Raw genomic sequence first — 22,639 nt, 5'->3', positions numbered from 1 at the left:
CAGACTGACCTCGAACCCACAGAGATCCTCCTGCCTCTGCCTCCCAAGTGCTGGGATTAATGGCGTGTGCCACCACAGCCTGGCTACAATCTGCTTTCTTCACAGTGGCCTACAAGACCTCCCACCATCCGCATGGGTCATTGCTCATCTCAAACTTGTCTTTTTTTTTTAATTTTTATTTATTTATTATGTATACAGCATGTATGACTGCAGGCCAGAAGAGGGCACCAGATCTCATTACAGATGGTTGTAAGCCACCATGTGGTTGCTGGGAATTGAACTCAGGACCTCTGGAAGAGCAGTCAGTGCTCTTAACCTCTGAGCCATCTCTCCAGCCCTTGTCTCACTTTTTGTTCACTTACAGTACCTTTCATTTTTTAAGATTTAGTTTTAGATACATTTATTTTATTTTCTCTGTATTAGTGTTTGCTTTCGTGTGTGTTTGTGTGTGTGTGTGTGTGTGTGTGTGTGTGTGTGTGTGTGTGTGTGTGAACCTTCTGTGTGTCTGGTGCCCACAGAGGCCAGAAGAGTATGTTAGACCCCTGAAGATGAGGTTACAGGTGATTATAGGCAACCCAGCAGGGGTGCTGGGAACCGAACCTGGGTCCTTTGGAAGAAGAGGAAGAGCTTTTAACTGCTGAGCTTCCTTTCCAGCACCAGAATGTGAACTTCTTGAGAAGAGCAGTGACTTTGCCTTTTTATCATTGCAATATTCTCAGAGCCTAGGAGAGGGCTTACCATAGGCGCTCAGTCAATGAACAAAGACATTGATTCATACCTTCTGTTCCAGGACAGCTTTACAGGTTAGAGTTACTCAAACAGGCACAGAAAAAAATAATCCACATACCCTATGGGTCACCCACACCCCTTGGGGGTGGTGGTGGTGGTGGTGGTGGTGGTGGTGGTGGTGGTTATGGTGGTGGTGGTGGTACAGGACTAGATAGTGGAAAAAGCCCCAGCTGGGAACCAAGCATCCCCTGAATGTGAAGGAAGGATGCTCTGGAGGGATGGCCCGCCCCGCCCTGTATCCCTAGCAACCAATGGGAGCGCCATCCTCCCAACGGCCCCTGGGACGTGTAGTCCCTGCAGGGGCGCCCTCGGGCGCTGCTGCGCGCCCCTAGACTCCAGGTCCCGTCGTGCGCCGGGAGGCGCGGGGATTGGCTGAGCCCCGCCCCCGGCCCGCCCCGCTTCGCTCGCGCCGCAGCCCCAAGAATGAATGAAATCGTAGCGCGCTGGGCGACAGAGCGGGCGGCGCAGGCCGGGCTGGGCCCGCGCGCGGCGGCAGCGGCGCCCCGGGCCGGAGGCGGCCCAGCCGAACGGGCCATGGCCACCGCCATTCAGAACCCGCTCAAGTCGTGAGTGTCCCCTCCCCAAGTCCGGACCCCTTCCCTCAGGAGCTGGTCCTCCCCCCGCACTCCCCGGGGCTGGGGTGGGGGACGCAGCGCGTGGATGGCATGGATGGTACTCGGGGACCCCCTGTGCGCCCCCTCTCCCCTGCGAGCCTTCCACCCCCTGTCGCCTCCTGGGGTTAGGTACGGGAGCCCTTCTGGGTCGCGAGGGCTCCTCTTCTTTGTCGCTGTCAGTGAAGGAATGTGGCGCGGGCTAGGGGGTGGCGGAGGCCGTGTCCCCACCCAGAGTGGGGGTAGGGGCTTCGCTCGCCTACTCCATCTCTGCTCCTCGGCGTCTTGCGGGGTGGGGAGGTGCACGACTGCCCTGGGCGGGTGGGAGGTACCAACCTCTAAGTACGGACCGGGATCCTCACGCATCTCTCCACCTATTCCCCTCATCAAAGCACCATCCTCTTGTCGGGTCTTTCTTCCGGAACCCCGCGGCTGCAGCGTGGGAGCCGAGACCATCCCCGTTTGAGTCCTTGCTGTCTCCTCTCTTGGCTCCGGGGTCTCCAAAGACTTAGAAGTCCCGACGTCTCGGTCAGCTCGGACCGTGGCAACCCTCCTTCTCCCCGCCCATAGGCATCTAACGCGAGCACCTCCCCTCCCCTGAGGACCGGTGCTTAGGGAGCCGGTGCCGGGAGCGCCTCCCTCTCCGGGAATTCCCTCCCTTTCGGCTCGTCGCTGCTCTCCTCGGAGCGCTGGCCTCCTGCTGGGCCCGGCGACTGGGAACCCGGACGCCTGGGTCGGAGGCTAGCCCCTCCCCGTCCCTCCTCGCTCTTTGCCACCCGACGCCGCCTTCTCCTTTTTATATCTCCCTCTCTGTCCTTCCTCGGGATCACGGACCCCCGGGTCTCTCCACCCCCCTTTCCCTGGCGGTGACAGCCGGCTACGAGTGACAAGAGCGTGGCCGCTCCCGCCCTCTCTCCCTGCAGGAGAGCGGCACTCCCCTCCCCCGCTCCCCCCTCCCCGCTCCCTACCGGGCGGAGGAGGCGGAGGGCGAGCGCCCGCAGCGCCGCACAAAGGGGCCGGGGCTACCTCCCCCTTTCCCCACCCCCTGCGCTTATAGACTTGACCTTGAGCCTGGAGCCGTTGGGGTGACAGGGGGCGTGCGCCCCCCCCCCATCCACCTACAGAAGGGTTGTTTGAACCAAAACCCTTCCCCAGTTGCTCCTGGTTTCTGGAGTGGGGGGGGGGCATGAGAGTTAGGGGGGCAGGGATTTATAGGCAGCGCCTACAAGGGAGACCGTCTGGTGCCTGGGTCAGTGTGAGGGGGAGGGCAATGGTAACATATTATGCTTCCCCCTGACTCTAAGTCACACGCCCAGAGGTCTCTGTCTTTTGGAGGGGCATCCTGACATCGGTGTATTCTGGAGTTCCAGTCTGGGTTGGTGAGTCCGCAGACAGCTCGGAGGAAGTGTGTTGGATGTGCACTCTGCAGGAGAATAGGGTGCAGTCAGAGGGATGGGCTCTTCTGCTTAACTTCCAGAGGGCCTATCGGGCTGGAAGTGGGGACACACTCGTCCCTGAGGAACGCCAGAGCCACAGGTCGTGGTGGCACACGCCTTTAGTCCCAGCACTAGGGAGGCAGACGCTGGTGGATCTCTTCCAGCCTGGTTTAAACAGTGAGCTCCAGGCCAGCTATGGCTAGAGCCAGATCCCCTTGGGAAGGAGAGTCCTTTGGCACGAGCTTTAGTCCTTCCTGCCTGAATTCACACTTGGCTTGAGGCCACCGGTTCCTGCTCGGGGCCTCAGTGTTACCGAGTGTGGGCTGGGCCGCATAACTGTTCCTGTTACCTCATGGGGGCAGCAGCGAGGCTCCTGGAGGTTGTGAGTTAGTTACAGATACGATCTTAGGGGGCTCTGCCCGGCTTTTTAGTTTTGTGGGGTTTTGTTTGCTTTGCTTTGCTTCCAAGACAGACTCTTAAAAACTCTCTAGCACAGACTGCCCTCACACTCCAGTCTCAACTCTCTGAAGGCTAGGTTCACGTGTCGAGCCACAGGACCTCACTAGAAAGCCTGATCCAAAGTATTGATTACTACTATGAGCACAGATAGTGATTGCTATTATAACACAGGGCGCTGGACTCTGGGACAGGAGCATCGTTTGGGCAACTGGGAGGACTGGGAGGCCACGTTCTGAGGAGAGTGTGTGAAGAAGAGTCTGATGTCGACAGGCGGGTGTGTGTGTGTGTGTGTGTGTGTGTAAAGGAGCCAGGCCCGTTCCTAGCCACAGCCTGGACTTCTGAGGTGACCCGACACCTCCACCCAAGGGAGGGCCTGGCCTGGGGCAGGAGTGTGAGGGCAGGGCGAAGGCAGAGGTGTGGAACCCGGGGAGGGTGTGCTGGGGACCTGGTGTGTGGTGGGGGTGAGAGAAAAGTGGCGGACCCTCCATGGCAAGGTGGGGTGGGCACCGCTGGGGTCTGGAGAGGAGGCTGAGTGAGGGGTGCCAGCATGCCTTATTTAATTCTGGGCAGGAAGTGAACCAGACGCCCTACCTATGCTGGGATGGGTCAAGGCCTTGGATGACTTAGACGGGTGGGTGGGACATTTGTGGAAGGGAGCTAAGTCTAGAGGTATGTGTAGTTCAGGACATCTTGGGGCGTATAGGGAGGGGTGGACCACCCCCTGGTGGACAAGGGTGTATTTGTCTTAACACTTGACATGCTAATTTATGCAGCCACTCAAATCAGAATGCTGTTATTCCCCAGAGGGTGGGGCTGCGCGCGCGCGCGCGCGCGCGCGTGTGTGTGTGTGTGTGTGTGTGTGTCTGTGTGTCTGTGTGTGTGTCTGTGTGTGTGTCTGTGTGTCTGTGTGTGTGTGTGTGTGTGTGTGTCTGTGTGTCTGTGTGTGTGTCTGTGTGTCTGTGTGTGTGTGTGTGTATGTGTGTGTGACTCAGTGGTCAGCTCATTCTCTGGGGCTCTGTCCGGGTAGGAGAGGGGACAAGGCTCCCGTGGGGATGGATGACTAGGTGAATGGGTCTTTGGGCATTGCCTCCACACAGCCGTCAGGACCAGAGAGCAGGTAAGGTTTCTCCTCAGGATCTCAAAGTCCTTGTAGTTTAGCACATGGGTGGGCAGTAAGTATCACTCAGCATCTAGTTGTTGAACACCTACTAGGGCAGACATTATTTTTCTATCACTTAATGCCCTGGTACAAATCAGATCCTCCTTGTAGATACCTTCTCTGTGGAATAAATGAATGTATTAGTACCTGCCAGGTACTATTTCTTCATCTGGGACCACGATCGAACCCATGGGCTCTCAAATACTTTCTTTTACCAGAACCGAACCCAAGCCTTGCTTTGAAAACTTTGTAGCAGCTGGTGTGGAGCCACACACCTTTGGGAGGCAGAGGCAGGATGTGAGGCCAGCTTGGGCGGAGCAGCAAGGTTCTGTCACTAAAACAGCCTCTTACCCTGTTACCCATCTAACCTTCAGTCCGATGAGGAGGCATTATAACCATTTTCTAAAGGAGGGAACAGGCCCAGAAAGGTTAAGTCATGCGCCCCAGGTCCTGTCAGCGAGGATCGGAGCCCAATTCGGCAGTCCTGCGGAGGAGTGGACCGGGGTGCCCGCGAGAGTCAGCCCCGGGACACGATGGGTTCTCTGGACTTTGGAGGGGCTAGGGGGGAGAGGTGGCGTCTACGCCGGCATGCGGGTGACTCCGCTGGGTGGGTACCTGCGAGGTGCGCGCCTGGGGCTGGGCGTGAGTGAAGGTATGTGAGTGGGGTGTGTGGGAGCCTGCGAGTGTAGTGTGAGTGTGTGTAAGCTGCCATGTGCGCGTGTGTGCGTGCATGCGTCTGTGCACGTGGGACTGGGGAGTGCGTGTGAGTGAGCGTGTGTGAAGGACTGCGTGATCCTCCATCCCCCTGGGTCTGAGGACCCGCCGGGGACTACCACTCCCGGCATGGCCTGGTCGGCCCGCCCCACCGTCCTGATTGGCTGAGATCCGCGTGCTCCCGCCCCCCGGGAATGAATGGATGGGCGGCCTCAGCGCCCGCCCGACCGCTGGGAGGACCGACCCGGCAGGGACCTGCTGGGGGCAGGACCCGGGGAGCAAGATGGCCACGGTCATCCCCGGCCCCCTGAGGTGGTGCGGGCGGGCGCGAGGCGGGGGAGTTGGCGCGGGCGGGTCTGCGCGGCCGCGCGCGCGCGTGTGTGTATGTGTATGTGTGTGGCCGCTGGGGGTGGGGCCGCTGGGGTGTCAGGGGGCTGTCACCGTGTGCGGGGGTGCGAGCGTGTGTGGCTGTGGGTGTCTGGCAAGAATGATGTCCGACGCGTTGCTCCTGGACGGGTGGAGGACGTGGGGGAGGGGTCTCCCAGGCTTTTTAGGGGAAGGGAGTCGTGTCCCCTCCCGGGGATGCCGGGGTTTGGAAGAGAGTGAATGGCTTAGGGAAGCTGGGGCCCGAGTACACTCGAGTCGAATCCACGCTACCTTTGTCTTGGGGTGTGGAGTGTGTTGTGCGACTTGTGTATTGCTTTTTTTGTTTTCCGGCTGAATGTGTGGGTATGTGTATGATTTCTTTTATTCTGCACTACCTCCGTGACTATTTGGGTCTCTGAGTGTGTGCACATGTCTGGTGAAGCTCCGGGCTTTGGATAGGGAGGTGCGGATGACATGGGCAGACCTGACTGTCCCTCTGTTTCCAAGGCGTGTATCTGTGTTTGGGAATGTGTTTTAAATTTGGGTTTCTGTTTTGCCCGGGTGTGAATGTGTGTGTGTGTACCTGTGCAGATCTCTGTGATTTCTTTGTATTATTGTGTGTTTGACATAGTGTCTTTGGATAGATGTGTAAGCGCATATGTAACTGTTTCTGGAGTCCCTGTCTTTGGACACTGTCTGACTGTTGCGATGTGTGTGTGTAGTGTGTTTCCATGTTGTGGGTCTTTGTGGATAATTTGTTTATCTTGTGGTCTTTGGATATATGATGTGCATAGGTAGTTCTGTGGTCTGTTTCTGATTTGGAATATCTGTTCTGCAAGAGATCGTGTGTGTGTGTGTGTGTGTGTGTGTGTGTGTGTGTGTGTGTGAGAGAGAGAGAGAGAGAGAGAGAGAGAGAGAGAGAGAGAGAGAGAGAATTTGTTTGCTTCTCCTTTGTGAATATTGGGATATGTTTCTCTTTGTGTGAATCCCGTGTGACCATGTGCGATTTGTTTGTTTTGGGCGTTTGGCTACGTTCATGTGTGGATGGGTCCCGGTGTGTTTCGCTCTGTTTCTATATTGTCTGCGAACACTTCTTAACCTGAGACATAATCAAGTTCCAGGTAGCTGCCTCCCCGCCAGCACCCTGCCCCGCCCCTGGGTCCGGAGGGGTGGGAGGAGGGGGAGGTGAAGGTGGACCAGGCTGGTCTGCCCTTTGCGGACCAGCGGAACGGGCGGCCAGGGGAGGGTGCCGGGCCTCCCCGCGCCAGCCCTGGCTGACAGCCGCCCGCCCGCTGCTCGCCCGCCCCCGCAGCCTCGGCGAGGACTTCTACCGGGAGGCCATCGAGCATTGCCGCAGCTACAACGCGCGCCTGTGCGCCGAGCGCAGCCTGCGCCTGCCCTTCCTCGACTCGCAGACCGGTGTGGCCCAGAACAACTGCTACATCTGGATGGAGAAGACCCACCGCGGGCCTGGTACCCGCCGCGAGGCTGGGGCGGGGCGGGGCCTGCGTCCCGGGACCTCACTCTTCACAGCCTTTCTTCTCCAGGTTTGGCCCCGGGACAGATCTACACTTACCCCGCCCGCTGTTGGAGGAAGAAACGAAGACTCAACATCCTGGAGGACCCCAGGCTGCGGCCCTGCGAGTACAAGATCGGTGGGTGGAGCTGTGCCCCCCCCCCCCCGCGCCTCCCGTGGCCCCTTTCAAGTCCTCAGCCCCACTGCAGCAGAGCCAGAATGTAGCCTTTATTTCCCCGAGTGCCTCCACAGCAGGCTGTCTGCCCTCGATGTCTTGAGTTACTTCCTTTGAGTTACTGAGGCTTCCAGCTGTACCTGCTATGTGGGTCATGGCGGAGCAGGTGTATGGAGGACATCGTGTTATCTGTGTCTAGATGTATCAAGTCTGACTGTATCTGCTTCCCAGTGAGCTGGGGTACACCCATGCTGTGCTTCTTTCTGTGGGTGCTCGAGGGTGTCTGGCTATCTGTGTGGGTGGGTGAGTTAGTCATGTTTCTCAACCTGTGGGTTGCGACCTTTTATCAGGTATCCTGTATATCAGCTATTTACATCATGATTCCTAACAGTAGCGAAACGACAGTTATGAAGTAGCAATGAAATGATTTTATGGCTGGGGTCACCACAACATGAGGAACTGTAGTCAAGAGTCACATTGGGAAAGTTGAGAACCAGAGTTGAGTGTCTAATTGCAACTGTTGCTGAGTGTATTAGAATGCAAGTGAGGGTATGTGTCAGAAGGTGTGTGTGTGTGTGTGTGGGTGGGGTGGGGGTGGGTCTGGGTATAGCTAACTCTTCTAGGGGGTATATGTGGTTCCATCAGGGCATCCTGCTGGGGTCCTGATGTGTGGAGTTGCTATAGGACACTCCCGGCTCGTTTCTGTGTTAGGTGTTTGTTGAGGTGTGACAGTTCATAGACTGGAGTTAGTATTTCCCAGTGTGTTCAAGAAAGGTTTCTTCTCTTTGTGTGTGTGTGTGTGTGTGTGTGTGTGTGTGTGTGTGTGAAGGTCTACTTGTATCAGGAGTATGGGAGTGCAGGCTGGCTGTGTCTTTCTGTGTGTACAGACTATCAAGTGGACTGCCTGTGTTTCTCTGTGTACGTGTGTGGGCACACTTGAATCCTTGGGGATGTCTGTGAGTGTCCCAGTGTATCATAGGACCTGCCTGTGTCTTCCTAATTAATGTGGGTCCAGGTTTATCTGTGGCTCTGCCATATCCTTCCGAGTTCCTCTGTATCCCAGGGCTTAATTGTATGTTTTCTGTGTGTCCAGCTGTATTCAAAGGTCTGGTGTGTCTGACCGTCTGTCTGCATGTCCGCATGCATGTCTGTGTGTATCCTATTCAAATGTCTAACTTTCTTTGGCTGGCCTTTCTCTCCACAGGTGTTTCTGAGGGTCTGTGTTGGTTTTGAGGGTTTCTGGGCATATTCAGGCATATTCTGGTCTTGTCTTCTTTAGAGAGGAGAGCTAAGGGTGTGGCTCTGTCTCCCCAGGGTCTGGGCACACTTTCCAGGGCCTGAGGTTGAATCCTTATGTCTTTGTTGGCTGAGCGTGGGAGAGCCCTGTCCCTGCACAAGGACGAGGTTCTCTTCCCTCCCACCACAACCTGGCACTCTAACCACAGCCTCCTCAGCTGACACCACTTTCCCTGTGGACTGCCCCCAGATTGTGAGGTACCCCTGAAGAAGGAGGGTGGCCTTCCGGAAGGGCCGGTCCTCGAGGCTCTGCTGTGTGCTGAGACAGGAGAGAAGAAGGTCGAGCTGAAGGAGGAGGAGGCCATCATGGACTGTCAGGTAGGAGGACCCCCCTGGCTGCAGGCCGCTCTCACCCTGGCTCCACAGGGCCTCTGGGTGCCCCACGTCTCCATCTCCCAGAACACCTCTGCTTGTAGAAGGCTCCCTGACTTGCTCCCCCGCCCCACCTGCAGCACATCAGTGCCCCCACCTTCTTGACCCCCAATCTCCCTTCTACTGGGCCCAGAAACAGCAGTTGCTGGAGTTTCCGCATGATCTCGAGGTAGAAGACTTGGAGGAAGACATTCCCAGGAGGAAGAACAGGGCCAAAGGAAAGGTATCTTCCGGAAGCTTCTCCCCACCACCTCTTCCCCAGAGCTGTATGTAGGAGTAGCGGGTTTTATACCCATTTTTATGGATGAGAAAATCAAGACTCAGTGGATATTATAAGCATTTGCAAAAAAAAAAAAAAAAAAAAAAAAAAATGGAGCTTGTGCTGTGGATCAGAACTGTCTGCAGAGCTGGGTGTTGTGGTCCACACCTGGGAGGCTGAGGCAGGAGAATTGCCTCAAGTTTGAGACAAGTGAGTTCCAGACTATTCTGAACTACATAAAGAGATCCTGTGCAAAAACATTTAAAAAAAAAAATCCTAAACCAAACCAATCACCCACACAACACCTACACACACACAAAACAAACAAGCAAAAACCTTCTGCCAGATACCCTTAACTCCAGCCCTCAGGAGGCAGAAGCAGGCAGATTTCTGAGTTCGAGGCCAGCCTGGTCTCCAGAGAGAGAGTTCCAGGACAGCCAGGGCTACCCAGAGAAACCCTGTCTCAAACAAAACAAACAAAAACAAACAAACAAACAAACAAAAAAGCAATGAAGAAGAGTTAGAACACACCTTTTCTCTCAGCACTAGAGAGGCCCAGGCAAGAGGATCTCTGAGGCCAGCCTGGTCTACACAGTGAGTTCCAGGACAGCCAGGGCTGCCGAGACCTGCCTCCAAACAGCAACAGCGAAAGGACTTGTCTTCCAAGTTGTACTGAGAGACGTTCGAAGGCTCATAGCTAGAGAGTTTGCCCAGCTTCACGTGGAGATTTAATTGCTGTTGTTCAGTGCTGGGACGGAACCCAGAGTCTGATAGTCACATGATACCTGCTCTGTCACTGAGCCACACCCCCAGTACTGAAAAGAAAAATTAAAGGTTTGTTTCAGTTTGACTTTCAAGTCTAAATGAAGAAGCCTAGTGAAAGCATGGTAGCACCTACCCATAACCCAGAGGCAGGAGGAGGCTCGGTGCTCGGCCAGCCTCTCTTACATAGTGAGTGCCAGGCCAGCCAGGGCTCCATAGTGAGACCCTGTCTCAAACAACAGCAACAGCAAACAAACAAACGCAGAACCCCAAGAATGATGAGCTTTTCTCTGGTTTTCTGGGCTCCTTACTCCTAACCCTCCTCCCCACAGGCATATGGCATTGGAGGTCTTAGGAAACGCCAGGACACCGCTTCCCTGGAGGACCGAGACAAGCCGTACGTCTGTGATAGTGAGTTCTGCAGAAGGGAAAGAGAGCGAGTGTGGGACCCAGGGACCTCAACATTGTGGCCCTTGTTCTGGTCCTGGGTCCTGGGAGAAGGGGGTGCTCTTTGAGAGAGGGGATGGTGTGATCCGGGAGGCCAGGGTGGAGGAGGTGGCCCAAGAGTCTGACAGCTACCCACTCACTCCTCCTCCAGTCTGTGGGAAGAGGTATAAAAACCGTCCAGGGCTCAGCTACCACTACACCCACACCCACCTGGCTGAGGAGGAGGGAGAGGAGCACGCTGAGCGCCACGCCCTGCCTTTCCACCGGAAAAACAACCATAAACGTGAGTTGGAGGGTCAGGGCTGGTGGGTGAGATGTCCAGCGGTGGGGTGGGGGCAGTGGAGCCTGGCAGTGGCTGGGGGAGGGGAGGTGGGGGCACATTAGACATTTCTGGAAAATCTCCAGCTTAACGGTTCCCTCCCCCACCGACCATAGGGATGCTGGCTCTGGGGTTGCCATGACAACCAACCATCTCCTTCCTCTCTCTCTCTCTCTCTCTCTCTCTCTCTCTCTCTCTCTCTCTCTCCCTCCCCTTCCTCTCTCCTCTCTCCTTCTTTCTCTCCCTCACTCCCTTCCCGGGCATAATATTTCTGGGTCTGATTTATTGTTTCAATTAGAGCTTGGAGGGGGGGTTGATAGATGACTCCCCTTCCCTCTCTGGGCCTCCCTTGTTCCCTTCTCTGATATCTAGGGTCCAAGGGCAAGGCCAGTGGCCCCCAGGGTCCTAGACACCCACCCACACCCGTTCCATGCCGTGACAGCTGAGCCATGGGGAAGGGAGCTGTCTCTCACCTGTCCCTCAGAATGAGCTCAGCAGCCTCAACCAGGCCCAGAACCTCCTGTGCTCTGAAAGTATCTTCCCGAATAGGTTTCCATACAGGTCTCTCAGAACTGCCTGCTAACTGTTGACCTAGGCAACCTAACTTGGGGGTGCACACACATAATGGGGAGGCAGTCTTGGGCTTCCGCTAAGGTTGTACCTCTTTCCCACACTCATACCCAAATAAAGAGAACATTTAGTTATCCCAAGACAAGAATTTTGGTGAGGCTTAGTTTCCCCTCCCCCAGCTTTTTTTTGCTACTTCCCAGTGCCTGGGCCAAGGGTCCACCCCTGGGGCTGGGGCTGGGGACAGATGGGGCCTTGCCTATGGTAAGAGCCCCTTTCTGTCCCCCCACCCCCAGAGTTTTACAAAGAATTGGCCTGGGTCCCCGAGGCACAGAGGAAACACACAGGTAGGGACACCTCCCCCCACCCCGACTTTTGCAGCAGTCTCTGACTGGGGTGCCCCACCTGTCCTGTGCCCACCACTGCCTGCTGTCTTTCAGCCAAGAAAGCTCCAGACGGCACCGTCATCCCCAATGGCTACTGTGACTTTTGCCTGGGGGGCTCCAAGAAGACTGGGTGTCCTGAGGACCTCATCTCCTGTGCAGATTGTGGGCGATCAGGTGGGCAACCTCACCACATTTTACTGTAAGGTGTGGGGAGGGGACATCCCCCAGTCTGGATTTGGGGAATGGGAGGCGAGGGAGTGAAGACTCTATCCAGCCTGTCCAGGGCACAGTGGTTTAGCAGAGCCTGGGGGTTTCCCCTGCTGCTGAGGACTGTGGGAAGCTGAGCAGGCTCACAGTAGGAACAGTATGAGGTGCCATGGCTTTGTGCTTTCCTGGCATGGAGAATGGAGAGAAGCTACAGAGGCATTGTGGGTAGGGAACTGAGGTATGGAAGTAATGAATTGCACCACCTGGGTGCTGTGGATAGCCGGATAGAACTGTGGTTAATATAATGTGGTTTTTCTGGAGGCCTCACGGGTAGTAAGACTGGTCGCTTCAGCAGCGTGGGTAATGGGTTGTGGTTGTTACAGTCTGGGTTGTCTCGGCAGTTTAATACAATGGAATGTGGGTGTTATGGCATGGTGGGCTGGGGCTGTGAGATGCCGTGGGTACCAGGTGCTGTGGCCACTGGCTGTGGCCGCTGTGGGCAGTGGCCATGGCTGTTAGGCTGTGTGGGCTGCCGTGGCTGGCTCTGTGGGAAGAAGAAGCTGTAACTATTGGGTGTTGTAGGCAGTGGCTGTCACACGGCGTGAGAGGTGTCTGTCTGTCAGGCTCTGTGGACAGTGGCAGTGGGGGCTGGGCGCCGTGGGAGTGCTGTGTGCCGTGCCCAGGTGTGTCTGTGCTGGTGTGGGAGAAACAGCCGAACAGACAGACACCGCGGGAGTCGTCGTGGCAGCTCGTCTGCTGGTGCCTGGTGTGGCATGGGCTGTGGCTTCACGGAAGCGAGGTGTGGGGACCGTGTTGTGGAAGCGGTTGCTATAGCATCCTGGCTGGGAGAAGGCGGCTGCCACGTTGCCGGGGTTAACATGAGGGCTGGCCGCTCTGCTGTGGGTATTGGAATGTGGCCGCCTAGTGCGGTGCTTAACAGACTGTGGTTGCCACAGTGTGGTGGGTGGTAGAACGTGGTTGCCACAGCACTGCGGGTAATGGAATGCGGTTGCCATGGTATTCTGGGGAGCAGAGTGTGGTTGTCATGGTGGCTGAGTAGGAGACTGTGGTGGCCAACACACAGCTGCTTGCCGGCAGTCCAGCTTCCGGACGTCCGCCTGGGGGTAGGGTCCCACCACAAAGCTCATCTTGACCTCTGAGTCAGGGGTGGGGATGGAGCCATGACTTCCCCAGGGGTCAGCAGCCCCCAGGGGTGCCATGACTCGCTAACTGCATCGCTGCCCCTTGGTCCCCAGGTCACCCCTCGTGTTTACAGTTCACGGTGAACATGACGGCGGCTGTGCGGACCTACCGCTGGCAGTGCATCGAGTGCAAGTCCTGCAGCCTGTGCGGCACGTCAGAGAATGACGTGAGTGCCTGTCCCCCCTCCTGTGCCCCCTCCTGGGCACATCTCCGCTGCCCTTCCAGCCTGGCTCTGCTGCTTTTGCCCACGAAGCCTCAAGCCTTCCTAGCTCGCAAGCCCTGGGTGGCCAGCAGGAGTGTGCAGGCCTGCTGTCACCAGTGTCCTTTAAATCCCTCCTCCTCTGACACCTCCCGACCTCCCTTGGGGCTGGTGCTCTTGTTCCCACTACACATGGAAGAGGCTGAGCTCAGGGAGGGAGAATGATACCTGAGGTCACCCAGCCGAGAAAGTCGGTGGGACGGGATTTGAACCTGTACTCATTGCTCCCGAGAGTTGGTGTCGGACCGGCTGAGCATCACTTAGTACTCCGTAGTTACAAAGTCCGGAGGACACTGTGAGAGACAGGCGAGGCCAGTGGGCCCCACGGCACAGCCTGCCGAGCCAGCTCTCTCGGAAGGGCCCCTGGGACCTACCCCTGCCCCAGCCCCCCACCCCGGTCTCTGGTGCCCATGCCTCCAGGGTGCCAGCTGGGCGGGTCTCACCCCCCAGGACCAGTTGCTGTTCTGTGATGACTGCGACCGAGGTTACCACATGTACTGCCTGAGCCCTCCCATGGCGGAGCCCCCGGAAGGTGAGGGAAGAGGTGGGCGACGCATGGGGTGGGCGGGTTGGAACGCTGTCTTCCTGGCGGCGGAGACCATGTGCTCTGGGTGGGGGCAGGTGGGGGCGCCCTTCTTCGGCTGGAGTCTAATTCTGTCTCGTGGCTTCCCCCGCAGGGAGCTGGAGTTGCCACCTCTGCCTCCGGCACTTGAAGGAAAAGGCTTCTGCCTACATCACCCTCACTTAGGCCTGGCTCCGCCTCTCCGGGACCTTTGGGTGGTGCTAACCTTCCTGGCTGCAGGAGCTCCTGGCTCTTCCCACTCGGCGTCCCCAGTGGGAGGGAGAGGGTGAAGCCCAGAGGGGCCAAGGCGGTCTCCCTCCGCAAGTGGAATGTTACCCCGTGGGCGGGCGGGTCCAGTAGGGCTCCCCCTGCCCCCCTCTCCATCCCTTGGTAAATGGGCACCAGGGGCTTCTGCTCCCCTCAAAGCCATACCCCGCCTCTGGGCGGGCATAGGGGGGTAGTGGATGCCAGCTGGGGGCACGGAAAGAGCCTTTTTCTAAAGAAAAAGACAAAAAGTAAAAAAAAGGAAAAAAAAAAGAAATTAATATATACAAAGAGTCCTATAAAGCCTGGCTGGGTGGCGGGGCACAGCTGAGTGTCTGCTGGGTACCGACTTGACCAGTTTCCTGACTGGCACCTCCCCACCCCGTTTCTGGAGTTGCAATTGTCTCAACTCCCCATCCGAGGTGGGTGCCATTCCTTCCTCACACCCAGGCCGGGGGGGCCCAGTGCCCCCCCACTGCCCTCTCCCAGTACCCACCGTGGAGACTGCATGATGTGAACCGTGGATCTGAAACCTTCCTGCCCTCCTTGATAGTCCCCGCCCCCCTGCTCCCGCCCGCTGGTGCCCGCCAGGCCCTGGGCGTGAGCTCGGGGAGGCCGGCGGGGCGGGGCGGGGCGTCGGGCAGGCGGGCGGGCGGCCGCCGCTGCCGTGAGAAGCACAGATTGCAATGGACTCGTTCCCCCCCCTCCCCTCTTCTTAGCCCCTTCCCTGCCCGGCCAGGCCGGGCTGCCTCCTGCCCCACCTCGCTAGCCATTTTGGGGGTGGCGAGGGGGTGTGGTTGTTTCTTGTGGTTGTGTGTGTTTGTTGTTCGGGTTCTAAAAAGGGAAATTGAGACTGCAGGTGGGGGAGGTGGGGGGTCTGGGGGGGTCTACCCCCAGCCCAGGAGTGCCCCCCCCCCGCCACCGAGTCTCCTTTATTGCCTGCCTCTGCTGTGAATTAACTTGTTCTGTGTATTAAACTGGGCCTGACCCCTCTATCCATGACTGCCTCCTTCTCTAACCTCCTTTGGGTGTCACCAAGATGGGGAGCCAAGGGGCCTCACTGGGGCAGAAACCGCCGTGGTCGGCCCCCACCTCCTTGCCCTACACCCTGCCTCCCTCTGGCTTTGTCCCAGCTCCTCCCGGTCTTGCTGCAGAGGAGAGGGGGATGGGGTGGAGGGGCTCCCACCCAGCCAGCTGTGGTTGCCCTAGCAACGGGCTGCTGCAGCTGCATCGGAGGCAGGAGAGGGAGGTGGGAGTGAGGGCTGGGGGAAGGGAGGGCTGGAGAGGCCTGAAGGCAGCCCCCTCCCAGGCTCGGGTCGGGAGATGGTACCCCAGCGTGGCTGGCTGTCACCTGGGATTCCCTGTCTTGGGTGTGGCTAAAAGTGAAGAAGGGCAGGACATCTCCAAATACAGGGATTCAAGGAGACGTGTGTGTGTGTGTGTGTGTGTGTGTGTGTGTGTGTGTGTGTGTGTGTGTGTATAGAATCAGGGCACTGATCAGGGAGGAGGAGGATGCTGAGGTCACAAATTTACTGAATGAATAAAGGACAAAGCCGGAGAGATACACAGATGAAGAGAGCCCCCCCCCCCCAGAATTTTGAGGGAAGAGGACAAGGATGGAGGACTAGTCTAGGAATTAAAAAAAAAAAAAAAAAGGCCAGGTTCTGGCAAAAGACCAGGGGAGGGTGAAGTGGACGGCATTTCGGAGAGAGAAGCAGAACATTTACAAAGTCAGGAGGAAGCAAATGGATTAAGGAGCCACTCCGGGGAGGGAGAGGCAAAGCCCCTAGACAATAGACAGGGACGAGGAGGTGGACGGTGTTCTTTGGTTGGAAGGCAATGGTAGCACACCATGTGGCTCAGAAGCCCAGCACTGGAGGCTGAGGCAGGAGGATGGTGAGTTACAGGTCACCCTGGGCTACATTGTGAGCTCTGTCTTAAAAAGAGGGGTGGGGTGGGGGGGACAACAGAAATCTCGAGAGTGCCAGCCAGATGAGGCCAGAGACAGAGTGGCAGCCAGAGTAGAGGTGGGGGAGGAGGGAGACTGAAAAACTGGGGCAAGAAGGGAAGGGACTGCAAGCAGTCCGGGCGCCATCAGGGCCTGGCGTGCGTGTGCGGAGCGTGCGAGTTGTGGGGTGTTGGGAGATGGTGGTGTGTCTCCCGGGCCAGGAGAAGATGTGAGAACAGTTTGTTCCCAGGTTCCCTCCCCGCTTGGCCCGGGTTGGTGGGGGGAGGGCAGGGCTGGAGGATGGGGCCCCGAGGAGGGTGGAGAGTGAGGATGTCTGAGAAGCTGGAAGGGCTTGATTCTCCACTGGATATATGCAAACGCCCTTCGGAAGACATTTTTGGGGGGCAGGGTGCGGAGGAGGGTCAGAGTTGAGCTCAGACACAAAGAAGCCAAGGACCGCCAGTTGTGGGGGTGCGGTCCTGTCCGGAGACGCAGCGTGCACCCAGGAGGCGGGCCCTTGGGATCTCCCGTGGAACGCCCGAGTCTCTGCAGTTTGCCTCGTGTCCCGCCCACCCGCACATGTCCACAGATCGCGTTTTAAGCCGCCCCCACCTCCCCTCTAGCCAAGTGGGTCACAGAGGACCTGATCCTGGCTGAGGCTTCAAGAGCGTGTTGGAGACACTTCCGTGTGGACTAGAGAGACTGATCACACAGTTCCTACCTCTGACCCCAGAGGCCCGGGCTGCTCTCCACGGCAACCCGCTCCCTGGACGACTGTGGGCAGAGGGAGGTCTGGAGGGTGGACCAACCCAGCCGGGAGATGCGCTGGCAGCGGGCGGGTATATACAAATGAGATGGAGACTGGAAGGGCAGTGGGTGGCGGCGGCCCGTGGGACCCTGCGGTTGGGCCTTCACTTTTGAGTTTGAGTCCCTCAGACTAGGATGGCCCTTATTTTACCTGGCATCTCGTGTTTTTGTTTGTTTTGAGACAGGGTCTACAAGGCCCTGGCTGCCCTGGAACTCTAGCAGACTAGGCTGGCCTCAGACTCAGAGATCTGTTTGCCAGGGGCCGGGGTTAAGGTGTGGACTACCTTGCTCAGCATTTTTTTCCTTCCCTCTTAAGACATCAGAAGAGGGAATAGGGTCCCTTGGGTTTGGAGTTGTGAGCTGCCATGTGAGTGCTGGGTACGAGAGTCCTCTGGAGGAGCAGCTGGTGCTCTTAAGCACTGAGGCACTTCTAGCCCAGCTCGCTCGCTCTCTCTCTCTCTCTCTCTCTCTCTCTCTCTCTCTCTCTCTCTAAGGACTATTACCACTTATTTTGGGGACAGCACAGGCTGGCCTTGAACTTGCTATGTAGCCGAGGATGACGGTGAATTCTTGATGCCCCCTCATTTCAAGAGCTGAGATTACAGATGTGTATCAACACAACTGGCCTTTTCTTCGAGAGAGGTGGGCTCTTGCTGTGGAGTCCAGGCTGGCCTTGAACTCTCAGGGATCCTCCTGTCCCAGCCTCAGAGAGCTGGGATTACAAACTGAAGCCATTACACCTGGCAAAAACCAGGGTCTCACAGTGTAGCCCTCGGTAGCCTGGAACTTACTATTTCTAGCAGGCTGGCTTAGAACTCAGAGACCCACCTGGCGTGCATTACCCTGCAGACCGAGTTTTCTTTCTTTCTTTCTTTTCTTTTTTCTTTCTTTCTCTCTCTCTCTCTTCTTTCTTTCTTTTCTCTCTCTCTCTCTCTCTCTCTCTCTCTCTCTCTCTCTCTCTCTCTCTCTCTCTCTCTCTCTCTAACCAGCACAATCCTACATCCTGAGGGTCAGATGTCTGTTGTCTGGATGCTGAGGAAAAGCTGTAAGGCTGGCAAGTGTATGCTGTGCAGCAGGGTGTGATGTGTATTAGGAGGGAGTCCGCATGATTTCCAGGCAGCTCCCTGCAAGCACACCAGCCATTTCTATGAAACGTTTATTTCCTTTGAAACCTCCTGAAACATGCCAGAAATCTCAAGACAGGGATGGGGTTGGGGTGGGGGGAGACAATAAAGAATGATAAGAAATCCAAATGGAACAAATCAACGTGGGGAAAAAAAAGCCTGCTGCTATCTCTAGCCATCAGACAGAACATCAACCTCAATTAAATAGTTATTTTTTTTTTTGCAGAAATTCTTACAAAAATAATAGAACAAAACCAAAAATTATAATTTACAATTGTCAATGTACATGATTAGGTCCCCAAAATGATTTGAATGATCTGAAGATACGAGGAGACACACTAAAGAGGCAGATGAAGGAAGGGAGGGAGGGGGAGGGAGGGCAGGCTCCAGGTCGGGGTCTGAGGGAAGGGAGAGGAGCAGGGCTGGAGAACCCTTCAGAAGGGGATCAGGAGAGGAGGGACATCACAGTAGTTGGCCAGGGCTGAGGACACTGGGTAGTCTGGTCTGCCGCCATCACCCCACGGTGGGTGAAGGACATGGCAGGCTGCTCCCTCATAACCCAGGGTTCCCAGGGCCAGAGGCGGGTCATAGGGAGCTGTGGGTACCCGTCTGCCCTCCAGCCTGGCACGTTTGGAGTGGAGTGCCTGTTGTGTGTGGTCTCAGAGCCCTTCCTGAGAGGTCATGGGCCCAAAGAGGTGAAGGGTCCCGGGCTGAGGGCTGGGCCATCCAGCTCTGGGTCCAGTCCATGCTGCCAACTTCTCCCTGCCTGCCAGCCCCACATCCCTCTGGGTCCTCACACTGACCCCCAGTCCGTGGGGACATGTCTTGACCCTGGGGTTGGGGAATCCACAGATCGTGGCCATTCAAACTTGTTCTGGTACAACTCTACATGAAAAAATAAATATATATATATATTCTTTTCTGTTTGTTTTTAAAGAAGAAAGAAAGGGGAATTTGTGTGTCCTGGGTGAGCAGCACAGACCCAGACTGAGCTGCCCCTTATTGCCTTTGGAGAGTCAGCGTCTCTGGGGGTTGCACTGAGTGCTCCCCGGGGAGCACAGTGAGTGTGTCTGGTGGCCGCTGGGGCTGGAGTGTGGCCAGGGAGACTTGAAAAAGAAGAGAGGGCCAGACAGGTGAAGGCTGCGCTTCAGCCCTGCCCTGGGGCTCCTTGCTGCCTCTGGGGCGGGAGGCAATGGCCTAGCTGTGCTGGGGAGGAGCCCGCGGCGGCCGGATCAGTAGCCGGATCAGAGGAGCCTGTGGCTGCTGGAGAGGAGCTGGTAGAAAAAGGTCGTAGAAACAGTCTTAACTGTACAAACAGGGTTTCTCAAAGGAGTGGGTCTGGATGCGAGGGGTTCCTGTCCATTCTGGGGCCCCAGGAAAATAATTTAAACTCTATGAAAGTGCTCCTGGTTTCTGTACGGAAGGGGGACTCAGGATGATGTCCATGCTGTCTGGAGCCAGCGCCCTGGGGAGGGACAGAGGAGCCCTGGACCGTCAGGGAGTGGGGGACGAAAGGGCCCATTCTGTTCCACAGTTCTCATGCAGGGGCTCCTGGGCCCTCCCGCCGTCACGGCTCCAGGCAGCTGGGTCCTAGGAACAGGCTACGAGGCCTGCAGCCTGCAGGGAGCAGATGAGAAGGGCCTGAGGCCAGCCAAGCTGGCTCATGGCGCCTGGGGCTCCTGAGTGGCGGGGCGGAGCCGTGGGTGCGGGGCTGTGGCTGGATGACCAGAAGCCCACTGCCTGCCGGCCAGGGGAGGCCCGGGGGCCTCAGAGTTCTTTCTTCTCCCGGCTGAAGAGCTCGGCGAACTTGCGGAGCTGCTCGCTGGCGGCCTGCGATTCCTCTTGCAATCGCTGGTTGTTCTGCCGAAGGCTGGCCACCTCCGACTGCAGCACCACCTTGTCCTGCCTCTCCTGGGGGCAGAAGGGCTGGGTTAGGGCCACGCCAAGGTGCTCACGGTAGTGCACACAACAGGAACAGATCCCAGCTACTGGGGCCAGAGAGGCCTGGCTGCAAGGGTTCAAATCCCAACTCGGTTTCTCCAGATGGGCAGCCCTGGGCGGGTTACTTCATGTCCTGGCCTCAACCCTGACAGGCCGTTTGGAAAGCCTTTGAAGCAGTTTATCTGTTTAGACAGGGTCTTACTATGTAGCTCAGGCTGACTTCAAATTTGCAATCCTCTGGTCTCAGCCTCCCCATCACTGGGACCGCAGGTGCACACCACCGCTCACGGTCTGAAGTAATCATCCGGTATGTTATCTATCACCCCACCCCACCCCCACAGCCGCCAAGCCTTCGGGAGGGCTGTCACCCCTGGAAGGAAAAGCCAAGCCTCACCACAGCGAGGCTGCCTGAGCAGCTCTGAGTGGTAAGACACCCTAAGGCAGGGAATGCCCAGGCCACACGGCATTAAGTATTGGGGTGGGGATCTGAACTAGGGTCTGGTTTCTGTATCGAGGACTTACAGCTGAGGTGGCTGCTGCTTCCTGCCTTGAATTACCCCAAATATTTAAGCAAATAAAGCCTTCTCCAATCTTGTTTCTCCTCACCCCTCCGAACTCTTGGGTGGGCACAGAGATGCAACAGATACAGCTGGAATGTCCCTAGTGTCTGTCCTTCCACACAGAACTAGCTGTGTAGGCCAGGCTGTCCTGGGACTCGCTCTGTAGCCCAGGCTGGCCTCCAACTCACAGATCTGCCTGCTCTGTCTCCCAAGTGCTGGGATTAAAGGCGTGTGCCGCCGCCGGGCAGGACTATCTTAAAAATGTCATGATGCCAGGTGTGGAGGCATGTCTGTAATCCCAGGAATGGGAATCTGAGGCAGGAGGATTAGGGCTATTCTGGACTATTTCTTACTAAAGTTATTGGCTTTGTCTTGTGTGCTAGTCAGTTTATAAACTACTTACTATTTATCTTTTTACCTTATTTTCTCATTTAGGTACGTGTGTATGTATAGGTGTGTGTACAAATGCATGTGTGTTGGGGAGAGGGTGCCAGGTGTCCTCCTCTATCAATCTCCACCTGTTTCTTTGAGGCAAGGTCTCTCTCTGAACCCGAGGCTATGAGTTCCTTGGATTGGCTGGCAGCCAGCAACTGTGACCCTCCAGTCTCTGCCCCACACTCGGGTTACAGGCATGTGAGATGCCTGGCTTATTATATAGATGCTATGAGACCTAACTAACATTCTTATCTTAATTGGCTGCAGACTTCTACTGCGTGAGTGACCTATAATCTATACTACCATTCTCCCTTTGATGGCCCCCATTTATATTTATAATTTAAAGATCTGACCTCATGTATCTCAGGCTGACTACAAATTCACTATGTAGCTGAGGACGACCCTGAATTTCTGATTCTCCTGCCTCCATGACCTGAGTGCTGGGGCTACCAGCATCCACCGTCGTGCCCAGTGCAGGCAATGCTGGGAATGGAAAGGTTAGAGCCTTCTGCATGCTGGACATGCACTGTACCAACCGAGCTACAAGTCAGGCTTCTCTATGCTCACTAGACTTTCCAGTCTCCTTGTGACCATTGCAGAGCGGGTGTGTGTGTGTGTTGGGGGGGGGGAGCGCGTCCGCCTCACCTTCTGCAGGTCTGTGTGCAGTTGCTTCAGCATGGCCTCCAGCTGGTACACCTTGCCTGTCAGGTCCAGGGGTGGCTCCTCACTGGAAAGACAAGGGATCATCAGCTCTGAGGCCCGCCAGCCTCTGAGGAGGGCTCTCCCTCACAGCTGGAGAGACTTGGGGTACAGGCCCTCTGGTCTCCGGTGAGCCTTCACCTTCCTGAAAGCCCAGGGCTGCAAGCACAGACGAGCAGCTCTGTGGGGAAGCCAGAGACAGTCCCCTTCGCACCCTTGGACCAGGCTATCTGTGGATGTTGGATGAGGAAGCACCAGGCCAGGACTGGGTGGGGGCTGCCCGAACTAGGCATCTGCCCCCAAGAAGGGGTGTGTGACTTTGGGGAGAACTCCTTGGTGTACTCATGAGATATGAAGAACTCACTCAAGCTGTTGTCTAGTTAGCAGTGTAGACTGAGCACATCCCAAGCCCAGAAAGTCCGCAGTGGGCCAAAGGACAACAGCACCATCAGTGAGGATGGAACCCAGGCTACTTCACTCCAGTGTGTCAGTCTCACAGACCTTCCAGCCGCCTGTAAACCCGCCACATGGCTGCTACCGAACAGGAAGCCCAGGCTGAGGCAGAGAACGCCGTCTACCCGAGTGCTGGGGCTGGGACCCACTGCCTGGGTTCTAGCTGTGGGTTCTAGCTGTGGGTTCTAGCTGTGGGGAGTCTTCCAGCCCCAAGTCTGCCTGGCATTGTGGAAGCGGGTGGTACTTCCTTGCATAGAACTGAGGCTAAAGATGCTTTGGGCTCTTATACTTGGAGGGGTTTGGGGGAAGGGCTGTGGAGGAGAGGCTGCTGGGTCCTCCTGCCTCTCCTCCTCTTTTCCTCCCCTCCCTGGTCCTCATCTCAGGGAGCTCCAGGTACACAGGGAGGTGGGAGGGCAAAGTGCAGGAGTGGGCCCAAGGGCCACAGGTCCCCAAGGCCTCTTGAACACCTGTTTGCTGTAACTATGGAGGCCCACACTTCTGATGGCAGTCAAGACCAACTAAGGTGTAAAGATAAAAAATATAT

The 22,639-nt window shown here is 56.6% G+C and overlaps 2 protein-coding genes across 11 annotated transcripts in view; one reads left to right on the top strand and one right to left on the bottom strand.

The window, feature by feature from the left end:
- Nucleotides 1-1,223: 1,223 nt before the first annotated feature.
- Nucleotides 1,224-15,130, top strand: Dpf1 (double PHD fingers 1). Of its 9 annotated transcripts, none has more exons than XM_028859553.2 (12): nucleotides 1,224-1,355; nucleotides 6,847-7,007; nucleotides 7,082-7,189; nucleotides 8,712-8,839; nucleotides 9,027-9,116; nucleotides 10,247-10,325; nucleotides 10,513-10,644; nucleotides 11,544-11,594; nucleotides 11,688-11,807; nucleotides 13,097-13,209; nucleotides 13,753-13,834; nucleotides 13,980-15,130. In XM_028859553.2, the coding sequence occupies exons 1-12, from the start codon at nucleotides 1,324-1,326 to the stop codon at nucleotides 14,048-14,050; spliced, it is 1,167 nt and encodes a 388-aa protein (XP_028715386.1). In that variant the 5' UTR covers nucleotides 1,224-1,323; the 3' UTR covers nucleotides 14,051-15,130. The 9 variants fall into 9 exon arrangements, with proteins under 9 accessions (XP_028715386.1, XP_028715392.1, XP_028715389.1 ...); XM_028859552.2 differs by having other exon boundaries at nucleotides 1,254-1,355; nucleotides 13,723-13,834; XM_028859554.2 differs by lacking the exon at nucleotides 1,224-1,355 and adding an exon at nucleotides 5,112-5,483 and having other exon boundaries at nucleotides 13,723-13,834.
- Nucleotides 15,131-18,023: 2,893 nt separating this feature from the next.
- Sipa1l3 (signal induced proliferation associated 1 like 3) overlaps nucleotides 18,024-22,639 on the bottom strand; it is a 219,463-nt gene continuing 214,847 nt past the window's right edge. For both annotated transcript variants that reach the window (XM_028859573.2, XM_028859575.2), the window contains exons 20-21: nucleotides 21,589-21,670; nucleotides 18,024-19,918 (exon numbers count right to left, since the gene is read on the bottom strand). In XM_028859573.2, the coding sequence (XP_028715406.1) occupies nucleotides 19,775-19,918; nucleotides 21,589-21,670 (226 nt within the window). In that variant the 3' untranslated portion in view covers nucleotides 18,024-19,774. The remainder of the gene's footprint in view (nucleotides 19,919-21,588; nucleotides 21,671-22,639) is intronic.

Source organism: Peromyscus leucopus, chromosome 1 (assembly GCF_004664715.2).
Source record: "Peromyscus leucopus breed LL Stock chromosome 1, UCI_PerLeu_2.1, whole genome shotgun sequence".
Classification (NCBI taxonomy): Eukaryota; Metazoa; Chordata; class Mammalia; order Rodentia; family Cricetidae; genus Peromyscus; species Peromyscus leucopus.
Note: the sequence above shows the minus strand (reverse complement) of the source record. Positions and strands in the feature narration are given on the sequence as shown.